The 12,751-nt window shown below is 38.8% G+C and overlaps 1 protein-coding gene across 1 annotated transcript in view; it reads left to right on the forward strand.

Annotated features, from left to right (window-relative positions):
• PDCD4 (programmed cell death 4 (neoplastic transformation inhibitor)) overlaps positions 1–12,303 on the forward strand; it is a 14,906-nt gene extending 2,603 nt beyond the window's left edge. The window contains exons 2-11 of the mRNA XM_010007910.1: positions 948–1,247; positions 1,765–1,859; positions 4,482–4,595; positions 4,879–5,100; positions 5,372–5,469; positions 6,993–7,107; positions 7,836–7,943; positions 8,979–9,089; positions 10,048–10,187; positions 11,562–12,303. Coding sequence (XP_010006212.1) covers positions 948–1,247; positions 1,765–1,859; positions 4,482–4,595; positions 4,879–5,100; positions 5,372–5,469; positions 6,993–7,107; positions 7,836–7,943; positions 8,979–9,089; positions 10,048–10,187; positions 11,562–11,622 — 1,364 coding nt within the window. The 3' untranslated portion in view covers positions 11,623–12,303. The remainder of the gene's footprint in view (positions 1–947; positions 1,248–1,764; positions 1,860–4,481; positions 4,596–4,878; positions 5,101–5,371; positions 5,470–6,992; positions 7,108–7,835; positions 7,944–8,978; positions 9,090–10,047; positions 10,188–11,561) is intronic.
• The last annotated feature ends 448 nt before the right edge of the window (positions 12,304–12,751 follow it).

A 12,751-nucleotide genomic window follows, 5' to 3' on the forward strand; every position in this document is an offset into this window, starting at 1 on the left:
ACCATAAAGCTCAGGTGGGGGACATCCAGACTTTGTGAAATAAAAGACTTTAGATTAAAATTGTAAACCTTCATTAACTTCCCAAAAGAGTGAAATTACTGCAGTTCTTGGTGCTCAGCATGTCCTTAAGCTGGGAGAGGATTCTTCTTGGGTATGAAACAAAAGCTAGTTATTTATTGTATGTGATTATGCTGGGGAATAAAGCATGGCCAGTTTAGAAACAGTCTTGACTGAAACTGCAGTGAGGGGCAGTCAATACAGAAGGAGAGAGAGATCTCACTGTTTCCAAAGACTTTATTCTATGAGTCTTCCTTACCAAAGTCCTAGGGTTTTGTATTAAATGGCTCTCTCACCCCCCGCCACCCCAGTAACTTTAAAAAGAAAAAATAAGAGTCATGTTGGTTTTGTATTCTTGTAAGTCTAAATTATTGCTTTTCCAGCTGGTGAGCTGTTTGAAATTCCTTGAATGAGGAGAATGTTGGTTGATGATTTAGGAAATTAATTTCACTTTGGTGATTAGTCTGTTAACATTAGTGAGTTCTTGCAGAATTTACTGTATTGGTGGTTTTGTTTGTTTCTAAATCAAGAGATGAGTGGGTGGAGTGAGAACTAGGCTCTTAAATCTTGCGCACTGAGGAGTTATGATAGTTTTTGTTTAACAAGGGTGGGGTTTTCTGTGGTTTACCTGTTTATAAATGGTTTATTCATTTGCTTCCCAATTCTTGACATATGCTGTGTTTAGATTGCGGGTAGTTTGTGCAGGCGAATAAGGAACTCCTTCTTACTGTGATGTGTAGACATATGCTAAAGCAAACATCATTTACCTTAACACTGGTGGAAACAAGAGTTCTATTTAATGTTGTAATTCTTGTAAAATGCAGTGTGTTTTGGTATTTTAACATAAACCTCTTAAACTGTAACATTTTTTCCTCTCTCTCCTTTTTAAGAACTTGAGAATCTAAGTGATGCTCCATTTTCCGGTGATGAAGAAAATGGTGGGTCTGAGGAGCGAAAAACTGAAATCAATGGCAATTGGATTCCTGCAACTTCAATTACTGAAGCTAAATTACATGCTAAAGCCAAGAGACGGTTGAGGAAAAATTCTTCTAGAGATTCTGGGAGAGGAGACTCTGTTAGTGACAATGGAGAGACACTGAAGACTGGAGTTGTAGTACCAACGAGTCCAAAGGGGAAACTCCTGGACAGGCGATCCCGATCTGGAAAGGGAAGAGGTCTACCAAAGAAAGGTTGGTGTAGCTTAGTGAAGAGAGTAATGTGGTAAAGATTCTGTCCAAAACATTGTTATTTATTTTCCACTGGGCATCATTTTCATAAGCCACAGTCCCTGTGCAGGCACTTGGTTCTTTGTTAGATTGTAGGAGGCATTTTATCAGAAAGTTTTCTATGTGTGTCTTGAATTAACCTCTGTCTTGAAGTACCTTTTATTAGCAAATTTAATACACAAATGTGAACTGTTGGGGGTTCACAAGACTGTAACTAATACAAACTGAAAGCATGGTTATATTTAAAAGTACAGTTCTTTCAACCTTCAGTAATTCTCGTGTGGGAAGTGGTGAAAAGACTGGTGGTTAAAGTGGGAACATGTCATACAAACACACCCTTTTAAGCATATATTGTTAGAGTCAGGAGATGGGCACGAGCAGTGATACGTCACTCTTAAGTGAAAGAATGTTGGGTTGAACTCAAAAGTATTATTTTCTTTGTAAGCTGGTGGCCTTTGCTTACTGTCCCCTATTTTGCCAGGTGGAGCAGGTGGTAAAGGAGTTTGGGGAACACCAGGTCAAGTGTATGATGTGGAAGAAGTAGATGTTAAGGATCCTAATTATGATGATGACCAGGTAGGCAAATAATTTCTTTGCAGTGTTGGTTCGTACTTACTTCAGTTGCTGTGATGTGTGTATTAATGAAAGTTTGACCCTTTGAGTTCTGTGAATGTCAGCCTGGCTGTACCAAGTGCTCATTTTTATGTTAAAAAATGGATTATTGGCTAATTAAAGACAACTTAGCCCATGAGCTCTCTTTTTGTGCCTGAGGAGAGGTGGCACCTTTTTCCCAGGAGTTTTCTTTCACTACTGGCTCCCATAGAGGTGAATGTTGCAATGCTGCTCAATATTGCAAACAAGCACCAGGTTAAAAAGGCAACACAGATTTTCTGTAGTTGGAAGTTTAGTCTGGACAGTATTTTTGTCTTCACTGTATTCCCAATCCTCCCAATGTCTGGTATCTACTTAGTATAAACACTTCAGGTTGATAGCCTGGGAAGTTTGTTTATGTCTGTTTATTTGGGTTATGTTGTGGAAGATTGTACTTTACAGCCATTATTATCAGGGGGAAAACAAAGTCAAGTTCACTGGGCAAAGGGTGCTTTGTAACATGAAATCACTGAGGAAAGGAAACACTGATTATTAAAGTCTCTAGGTTCAATACAATTGAAGGACACTAAGTTCTGTATAACATAAGCAGAGCGATGGTGGTGTCATTTGAGCAGAGGCTGTTTGCTGAAGCTATAGCTGCTGACAGTGTGGTACATGAGAACATCAGAACTTCCTTCCAATATAATTTTTTTTACCTGCAATTTAACACCTTCTGTTACCAGAGATAGCTATTAAAGATGAAGCTGATGAATGCATAAAAGCAAGTTTAATGAAGTATTAATATTGCATGGAACGCTTAGCTTTTCTGATCTTGAAAACAGTCTGATGTGATGAAAGGATAGGCTTTTGGACTTCTGCTATACTTCTTGGTTATGGAACATTTCTTTGCAATAAGCATTAGTTGGAAAACATCTTTGTTCAGATGATTGTGATCTGTAGTATTGTTCTGAATGTTACTTCTCTAGCCTGTAAGGAGTGGGAAGCTGAATTGTGTGGGAAATGCTGGGTGTGCTGGAGCTGTGCAGGACCAGGTTACACAGGAGCTGTTTGTTATGTGATTGTTTTTTCCCTTAGGGAACGTCTTCACTGACAAGTACTCTGAAAATGCCTTTTCTCTGATTTGAATGTGCAATTGCCTGTCTGGTGACTGTATGACACAGTCATACAGGAACAGGGAAAACAGGCAAGGTCTGGAGTGCCACTTGCAGGGAAAGACACTTAAAGTTAAGTCTTGTGCTGTGGCACAGCTAACTGCTGGGCTGGGGCAGGAGTTTGTGTTGCTCTCCCTTCAGTACATAGTACATAGGCATCTGATCTTTATGTTCATGTGGTGTCAGAAGAACCCTAGGAACAGGGTGTGGAGTATTTAACTAGTGTTAGTGAGGTCAGTCTTCAGTTCAGTGTAGCTAACAGTAAATTGAAAGCAAGAGCAGTGTGACTTTTATCCAGTGTTGTCCACACTTTAACAGTAGAGACATAATCTGATGTTTTCTGGCAGAATATCGACTATGTACCGGGACAGGTACTGTTCGGTATTTTCATCCATGACCTGGATGAGGGAACAGAGTGTACCCTCAGCAAGTCTGCTGATGACACTAAACTGGGAGGAGTGGCTGACACACCAAAAGGCTGTGCTGCCGTTCAGTGAGACCTGGACAGGCTGAAGAGTTGGGCGGGGAGAAACTTGATGAAATTCAGCAAGGGCAAGTGTAGAGTCTTGCATCCGGGAAAGAACAACCCCGTATACCAGTACAGGTTGGGGGCTGACCTACTGAAGAACCGTGTAGGAGAAAGGGACCTGGGGGTCCTGGTAGACAGGAGGATGACCATGAGCCAGCAATGTGCCCTTGTGGCCAAGAAGGCCAATGGCATCCTGGGGTGCATTAGAAAGGGTGTGGTTAGTAGGTCAAGAGAGGTTCTCCTCCCCCTCTATTCTGCATTGGTGAGGCCGCATCTGGAATATTGTGTCCAGTTCTGGGCCCCTCACTTCAAGAATGACAGGGAACTGCTTGGAAGAATCCAGTGCAGGGCCACAAAGAAGATGATAGAGTGGAGCAACTCCCTTATGAGGAAAGGCTGAGGGAGCTGGGTCTCTTTAGCTTGGAGAAAAGGAGACTGAGGGGTGACCTCATCAAACTCTACAAATATGTAAAGGGTGAGTGTCAGGATGATGGAGACAGGCTTTTTTCAGTGATGTCCAGTGACAGGACAAGGGGCAATGGGTGCAAACGGGAGCATAGGAGGTTCCCTGTGAATATCAGAAAAAACTTCTTTCCTGTGAGAGTGACAGAGCACTGGAATGGGCTGCCCAGAGAGGTTGTGGAGTGTCCATTGCTGGAGACATTCAAAACCTGCCTAGACAAGTTCCTGTGTGATGTGCTCTAGGTGATCCTGCCTGGCAGAGGGGTTGGTCTAGATGATCTTGCGAGGTCCCTTCCAACCCCTCAGATTCTGTGATTCTGTGACTAGCAGGGCTAAAGCATTAAGGATTTAGAAGATATGTTTTGATGCTATTAGCACTGCATACGATGTAAGAAGAGACAGTACTTTTTACAACAGGGTATATTCTGTTGTATTTTAAAATAGGAGAACTGTGTCTATGAAACAGTAGTTTTACCTCTGGATGAAAGAGCATTTGAAAAAACGTTAACACCAATCATACAAGAGTATTTTGAACATGGAGATACCAATGAAGTTTCGGTATGTTGCATTCTTTTTTATTTCTTTAATTTAGGGGGCAAAGCTGTAGCATATAAGGGGATCCAACTGCTAGCTATAAATAAGCATACAGAGATGTTGGCAAGAAACGTGCTATAAGATTTCCTATGCAGTTTTATTCATTACATGAGCAGAAGCAGATACGTGAATAGATAAATCTTAAGCATATAAATATTGATATATTTGTAATATTTTTGTATAATATATATTTATATAATACAATTTATGACCTTTTAATTGGTGTTGTTTTTCAAATCTTACTTAGGAGATGCTGAAGGATTTAAACCTTGGTGAAATGAAATACAGTGTGCCAGTGCTGGCTGTTTCCTTGGCATTAGAAGGGAAAGCTAGTCACAGGGAAATGACATCTAAGCTTATCTCTGACCTTTGTGGGACAGTAGTAAGCAAAACTGATGTGGAAAAATCGTTTGATAGACTGCTTAAAGAACTACCTGAACTGGTGTTGGATTCTCCCAAGGCACCACAGGTATGTTTGTAGTTTTATGCTAGTAGTCAAAAGCTGCTTCTTCTAAATATGGCTAAAATTGATCAAGTAAACTGAAATAGAATCTGTATTTTGAAAAAATACAGGTTGTCTTGCTGTCTGTAATCCCCTACTCATTTCCCAGGCTGTGTTTTTACTTTGAGAGGGCTCATATAAATAAAATCTGAAGACCAAATACGTTATAATTGTTTACTTAGGACTATTTTGAAATTCAAAATTTAATTAAAAATGCTTTTTTTTTTTTTTGTTGCAGTTGGTTGGCCAGTTTATTGCTAGAGCTGTTGGAGATGGGATTCTAAGCAGTACCTACATAGATGGCTACAAAGGCACTGTGGATTGTGTCCAAGCTCGGTAATTTTCTTGTTTTCTATATAGCTGCAGCTTTCTATTCCAAATGCCAAAGAAGATGATCAGGAAATGAGGTCTTCAGTATAAACCATGTGGTTCTGTAGGTTCTTCTGTTTTAATTTAAAATCATAAAAATAAAGAAACCCACTGAGTCTGCATTGAAAACAAGAAAATCCAGAATTTCTCTGGTCAGAGAAGAAATACTGAAAGTGCCTGAAAAGATGTATTAATATATCTGAGTGCAGTTTGTCAGGTTTGTTGTCCAGCTTATGTTTGAGGGTGGAAAAAAAAAGCAAGCTGAAACAAGAAGTGATTATAGAAGGTTTTGTCTTTCGAAAAAGCTTTAATGTGATTAATGAGTAAATATAGCATCAGGACAGCTGCTGTAGATATCCTGTGAAATACACAAGGGATTAACTGCTTTGCCTTTCAAAGGTTTGAAGCTCGTGCAGTGCTTTCCCAGACTTTCTCTGTAATGCTTTAATATTCATCAAGAAGTATAATTGTTTTCCATGTCAGGATGAGATGTTTGAAGGAGCAATCTCTGACAAAGAGAGACATTTTAATAACTAGTCATGTCTTATTATTTTTCCCCCATAAGTGTATGTTTCAGGCTTGATAGAGAGGTGCTGAACTCTTGTAGCTTCTAAAATTTCTATTTATAATTACTATAGTTGGATACTTTTAGAAGGAAGGCAAATGCTTAGCTGCCTAGCTTGAGGTTCAAATTGTGAAAATTGTCTGTCAGTCACACAAATGTCTCCTGTGATTTGAAGGATTGTAGCCTGCATACTGCACATCTGGGATGTTTTGCTGCCTTTGTTACTTCTTGGCCAGTCCTTTCTGCTCGTTAAATCTTGGTGAATAGTTACTGTTACTGGCTAGCCCCCAGTATGAGGATTTGGGATAACTGTTCCTTCTTTTAGCTGGATACTGCTTAACTGGATCTGAGACTTCCTTTTTGTTCACCTTACTTCCTTTTTTATTATCTTCCCAACAAACTGGCACACCACCTTTTTGCAACTATGTATTTTCCCTCTGAGGTGCTGTTTTTCTTTAAATTCTCATGGTTTCATAATTCTTTCAGAGCCAAACAGAAAATATTTCAGTAGAAAATTTGTTCTTCAGTGTGGAAGCAACTCAAGCTTATTTTGTTTGAGCTACACATGCCAAGCTGCATTCTTGAAGCAGCCCAGATTCAATCCATCTCTGCATAAGAAAATACTAAGTTATTGTGAGGATGTTTCAGATTCCACATGAATGATTCAGATCTGCTGCCATCACAGATGGTTGCATGTCCTAAGCATGGTATAGGTGAAAGTGCAAAGGTGGCAGAAAGAGAATGTGGGGAGCTAGCTTGCTGGCTTCTTGATTGAGATGTCCCCATGGAGTTGTTAATCTTGATCTCTTCCCAGGGATCAAGTCAGTTTGCCCAAAGAGGAATGGCAGTAGGGGAAGGTACAAATTAATGAACCTTTTAATGAAGTTATTATGTAACTTTTTAAAACATTAACTTTGCTTTCTAGAGCTGCGCTGGACCGAGCTACTGTGTTGCTGAGTATGACAAAAGGTGGAAAGCGTATAGACAACGTGTGGGGGTCAGGAGGTGGCCAGCAGTCTGTGAAACACCTTGTTAAAGAGGTAACTGAAGTCCACTCCTCTCTAGAGTTTACTGTTTGTCTAGGCTTATATTGTATGGGACAGAGTGAAGAGATACATATATCCTGTAGCAAAATGATGTCTTGAGTGTTGATTTTGGTTTCTGTTTTTTCTTTAATAATTAATTTATACAAAATAAATGTTTTTAAACTGACATAGATAATTTTGTTGGCTTTTTAGTATATGATGGTGATGGGGACATGTTAGTACAATACTGTGTATTGCAACTATACTTAGCACTTAGCTTTTTAAGAGCTTACAATATAAAAAGTGAAGTAATTAGAAGAGCCAAGATGAAATTACAGTAATAACTGGAAAAAGAGAGAGGAAGAAACAGGAATTACGAGATATCCATGCTATGAAGTGGGCAGGTTTAAAAGAAAAGGTCATGTTAGAATTTCTAGGTTGCGAGTGTAACAGATGACAGGAGGAGGAGTTCGGATAAGAAAAACTTAATCATATCCATATTAGCCTTTATACAGATCCCATAAAGCAATGTTTTTCATGCTTGTGTGCCTGTATTAGTGTTCTGGATAGGTATTTGGCTAACACTGTGTTTCAGGTTGTAGATACGTTTATAAAAAATTAGCAGCGAGTTTCAGGAACTAACTGAACTGATGGGTTGATCACAGATTATCAAAACAGTTGACAGCTTCTAAAATGTCTATCCAATTAGTGCTGGGCTTTTTGTTTCTTTTACAATTCAACAGATCGATATGTTGCTGAAAGAGTATTTGCTTTCTGGAGATGTCCTGGAAGCTGAACGCTGCCTTCAGGAACTGGAAGTACCCCATTTTCACCATGAACTTGTATACGAAGTAAGGAGAATCAGAATTCCTTTAATGATTGTCAGTAATAACAACAGGTTTGGTTTTGTTTTGATGTGGGCATACAAATAACTGGAATCTGAAGCTCAGGTTGCAAATTCTGATTTATTTGAATAACTGAATTGTTTCATGTAAAGTTACTGGTTTGTGTGCTTGTTCCTGTGCACACTGTGCAACAAGTCAGCAGCTGCTAACTCTGGGAAGAGCCAGCATTAATTTTTCTTTGTTGGGTAAATAGCTGAATTTAATTTATTACAAGAATTCCTGAAAAAGAAAAGCTCAGTTTTACTTTCTGCTGAAGAATAGTAGCAAGAAAAAGTATGCTCTGTTTTGGTGTTTATTTCTTTTTAGTTTCATATATATGGGTATTCTAATGGGTGTTACCTGTTCTGTTAAATTACAGATCTTCCTTTTCAGGGTGGAATTGTTCCATTTAGCACATTAGTAAAAGCTCTTGAGATATTTCAGAACCAGACTAGGGAAAAAAAAAATAAATCATATCTGCTGTATCTGGGAGACTGCTCCCATTTGTACTCTTCTAAAAAAGCCTGCCAAATGGGGAAATGGTTGTCTACCAATGAAGTTGAACACAATCTACATCATTTTCTTTTCAGTAAACTGACTCCTTTTGGATAACTCCTTCATAATAGAAAAATGGGGGTTGTGGAGACTTGTAGATTTTAAGCTTCTAAGTTATTCTAAAATCATAGCTTGAAAAAAACAGATACAAAATTAATTGAACAGAATTAATTAATTGCCATTTGTATTGCAGCAACCATATGGATGTAGTCATGAATCTCTCAAACCAGAGCCAGAAAGGCAGTGATTTTCACTCTGTTTAGTTCTTTCTGTTTTTTCATAACTTATTAAAGTAATCAGTTTTTCTTATCAAATCATATACTGAAATGGTGAGTGCATGGTAACAAAGGGACTTGTCTCCCCAGAAAATGCATGGTAATGCACTTCTTTTCACACCTCATATGCTTACATTACATGTACTTGAATCATATGCTTTATTTGTTTCAGGCTGTTGTGATGGTTTTGGAGTCAACTGGAGAAAAAACCTTTAAAATGATACTGGATTTGTTGAAATCTCTCTGGAGCTCTTCTGTCATTACTATGGACCAAATGAAAAGAGTAAGTGTGGCATTTAAACAATTTTGGATGAGGTCTTCCAAAATGTGCAGATTTTAACTTAAGTACTGTTGGTAGTCTATTGCTGACTGCTCTTTTTAAAATTCTCCATGGTCATTCTGTATCCCATACAAATATCCTGTATGTGTGCAATACTTGTCATGTACTCTTAAGAAGCATATACTAATTTTGAATGATAGTTCTCTGTGGAGCTGTGAGGTACAGAATATTGGAATGTTCAAAGATTTCTAACTGCTTTTATGCAATTAAATGATTAAAACTAATTATTGAAAATGCTGCAGGGTAGCTTCATTTTTTATAAATTCAATTCCTCTTTCTATCCAGTAGTTCTTCATAATTGAAGAACAGTAAGAACCCACTTAATTATAAATGTCAGTCAGAACAGTATATAGAAGCTAGTATTTGACACAGTTGGGAGTCATCCACGGCTTTGCTTCTAGGTATGAATATAGGACAGCTGTTCTGTCCCAGGGCAAACTAGGCACCACACAAAAAACTTACGTCAAAATTGACCCAGCCATACTGCTGGTGGGTAGTGAAGAAGTAATCTCTGGTTGTCATCTGTGTTTCCCTTACTGTGGTGGAGATCTATGGTCACATTTTATTAATTTATGTGGAAGAAAAATTAACTTTTCTCTGTTACTATCCACATGATAGCAGCCACATTATCTACTGTCTGGATTTCTGGATTCCAAAGAAGTTGAAAATGCAGCTGTAATTTTGATGTAGATAGGTAGTTGTGTAATACTATGTTACTGACTGGTGTTACACCTTTCTTTTCCACTGACTTGCGGCTTTTCTTTAGGTTTGTTGAAACTGTCCATAGTATACATTAAATTATATTGAAAAAATAAATCCTCTGAGTTAAAAAGGGTATTTTAAAAATTTGTAATAAAAATCATAGAATAACCAGGTCATTCTTTGAATCCTTATGTTGTAGGGCTATGAACGAGTTTACAGTGAAATACCAGATATTAACCTGGATGTGCCACACTCCTATTCTGTGCTTGAGCGGTTTGTAGAGGAATGCTTTCAGGCTGGAATAATCTCCAAACCACTAAGAGACCTCTGTCCTTCAAGGTATTTGTTTTATCATAGATAGGTGAAGGCACTGCTTTTGTCTTCATTGTAGGTAACAGAAGGCAGGATGTACAGACTGGAGCTGGATACTGTGGGGGGTGGATAAACAGATGGGTGGACTGGCAGAACATTCATTAAGAAGCTGCACTGATGTGAAACCTGTTATTTGGAGGCTGGGGCAAATCATAGAATCATAGAATGGTTTGGGTTGGAAAGGACCTTAAAAGATCATCTAGATCCAACCCCCCTGCATGGGCAGGGACACCTCCTTCTAGATGAGGTTGCTCAGAGCCCCAGACAACATGCCTGCCTGCTCTCTAGAGGATGAGGGCCTGCCTCTGGTGTGTTCTGCTCATTAGCTTGGTAGAGAGCAGTGCAGTACCGGGGTGTGAGATTCAGGCCAAACAAGGATCCAGGTGTGTTGACAGTGGAAAACTGTCAGCTACAGTGGAAAAAAAAATGCTTAAAAACGTTTAAACATACAAAACTGCTTGAATAGAGTTTGAAGATGAGACAACCAGTTCTCATCTTTGTGGCAAAAGGCAAGACATGTAGGTGTCTGCAAACCTGATCCCTTTGTATCTGTCATGTGGCTTGCATAGTGCTTTTTATTTTGTTACTGTTTACTTACTTATGGCCTAATTAATGCTGTTTGAATTGTAGCTAATGAGTATTCTGTTCTCTCCTAACTGGTCACAATAATATTCATAAGCTTTGTTTCCTGTGAGGAATACATACAAGTTTTAAAATATTATGTTAAAACTATGACTTGCAGTTTTACGCATCAGTATACTGCTTGTTACAGGTATTTTCCAGTCTGGGTGTCTTGTAAGGCTTCTTACACCAGTTTGACAGCTTGCAATAAATTTGGGTTTCGAAATTCATCTTTATCAAGAACAGCCTCCATTTGTAGACTTTAAACTTAACACTGAGTTTTTCTGTATCTTGGTATCGAATATTTTGCAGGTTTGGGGTGTGGGAGGGTTGAGTGTCATCGCTGCAACAAAAGCTTGATTATACTTCAGTTACCATTTGAGAGGCATTTTTGGCTTATGTACTTCAGTTTTAAGTAGAAAAACACCATTCCTAGGATTTCAAATTAGCATCTTTTTCAAGTGTGAAGATGAAAAGGTGAGCAAAGTAGAAAGCACTTGACAACACAAATTTTGAAAAGCTTCTTGCAAACATGCCTGCATGTGAGATTTAGATGGATTTAAAGCAATTTATCAGTGATCAAGAATGTCAGCTAATCTTTCTGAAGTTTTACACCTTGTATTTGATTTCAATAAAAGATTCTTCTCAGTGACAGGTAAGAAAAAGCAAGTAATACTACTCTGAATGATTGAAAATACATTTTTTTTTACTTTCTTACAGGGGCAGAAAGCGTTTTGTGAGTGAAGGAGATGGCGGTCGTCTGAAGCTAGAAAGCTACTGAATGTGAGAACCAGCTCCTGAAGCCTTACAAGTTTAAAGGGAAAATATAAGATACCTATATATATATATATACAAACACGCATGCTTTTTTTTGATGTGTGTATGTATATATGTATACACATATATAATATACCAAAACTTTGAGAGTTGCTTAGCACAGTCCATATTTTTTTAAAAGCACATGTTTTGGGTACAAATACTTTTTTTTTTTTTAATAGTTTTATAAATTTCAGAAAGAAGACTTTTCTTTGGGCATATAGTAGAACAACTGGCCACTGCTGTGGTGGTGCCTTCAAATAAGCTATCTTTTCAAGTGCCATATGTTCCTGACATTCCATGTTTGCATCAATGTCTGACTGCCGCTCTTTCTTTCAAGGACAGTGTTGTCATCATAAAATCACTGGTTTATATACAGGCTTTATAGAAGGGTCAAGTTAAGCTGCTGTGATTACATTTCCATTGCTGCTGAAGAAATACCGTGCTTGGGGAAGAAAAATAGCTGTTTCTTTGTCTTGAAGAGCCCAGGAAAATGGAGTTGGGTCATAAGACTAATTCATCTGTTTCAGGGGAGAACACTGGTTGGCTCTAGTCCCCATGTACCAAATTCCTCTTTTTTTTTTTTTTTTCTATGTAACTGGAAAAGTGAAAAGTTCTGGTAAAGCATATTAAAAATATTTTTTGTGAAGCTCTCCTTTCTGCCTCTTTTTTAAAAAAACAGAATTAAACGGTTCAAATCTTTGAAGCATGTGCAATTAGGCTGTACAGCTAACACTGCCCTTCTGTATGACCATCTGCAGAAAAGCACTGAATAATTAAAACTCATGGCAAGTATTTACCAAATACGTTTTTGAAAACGAGTGACTTGCATAGGAGAGCCAGGCTGGCAGGGAGGTACTCTGGACGTGTCTGGGCAGAGCAGCTTGGCTGAGCCTTCCTCAAGAGCAGGATGGATCGAGAGAAGACTCTGACAGCAGCTCGGTAGAGCCCTGCCTGCTCCCTTCTGGTGTCAAGGTTTCGGGTGGGAACAGCCCTTTCGGGGCCATGAACACGACCTGCCCTGGGGGACGCGAGTCCGGTAAGCGGCTGTTGCACCCACCGGTGCGGTTCGTGTCCGGCCTGGCCCCCGAGCC

The sequence above is a fragment of the Chaetura pelagica genome, unplaced genomic scaffold (genome assembly GCF_000747805.2).
Source record: "Chaetura pelagica isolate M959 unplaced genomic scaffold, ChaPel_1.0 scaffold531, whole genome shotgun sequence".
NCBI lineage: Eukaryota > Metazoa > Chordata > Aves > Apodiformes > Apodidae > Chaetura > Chaetura pelagica.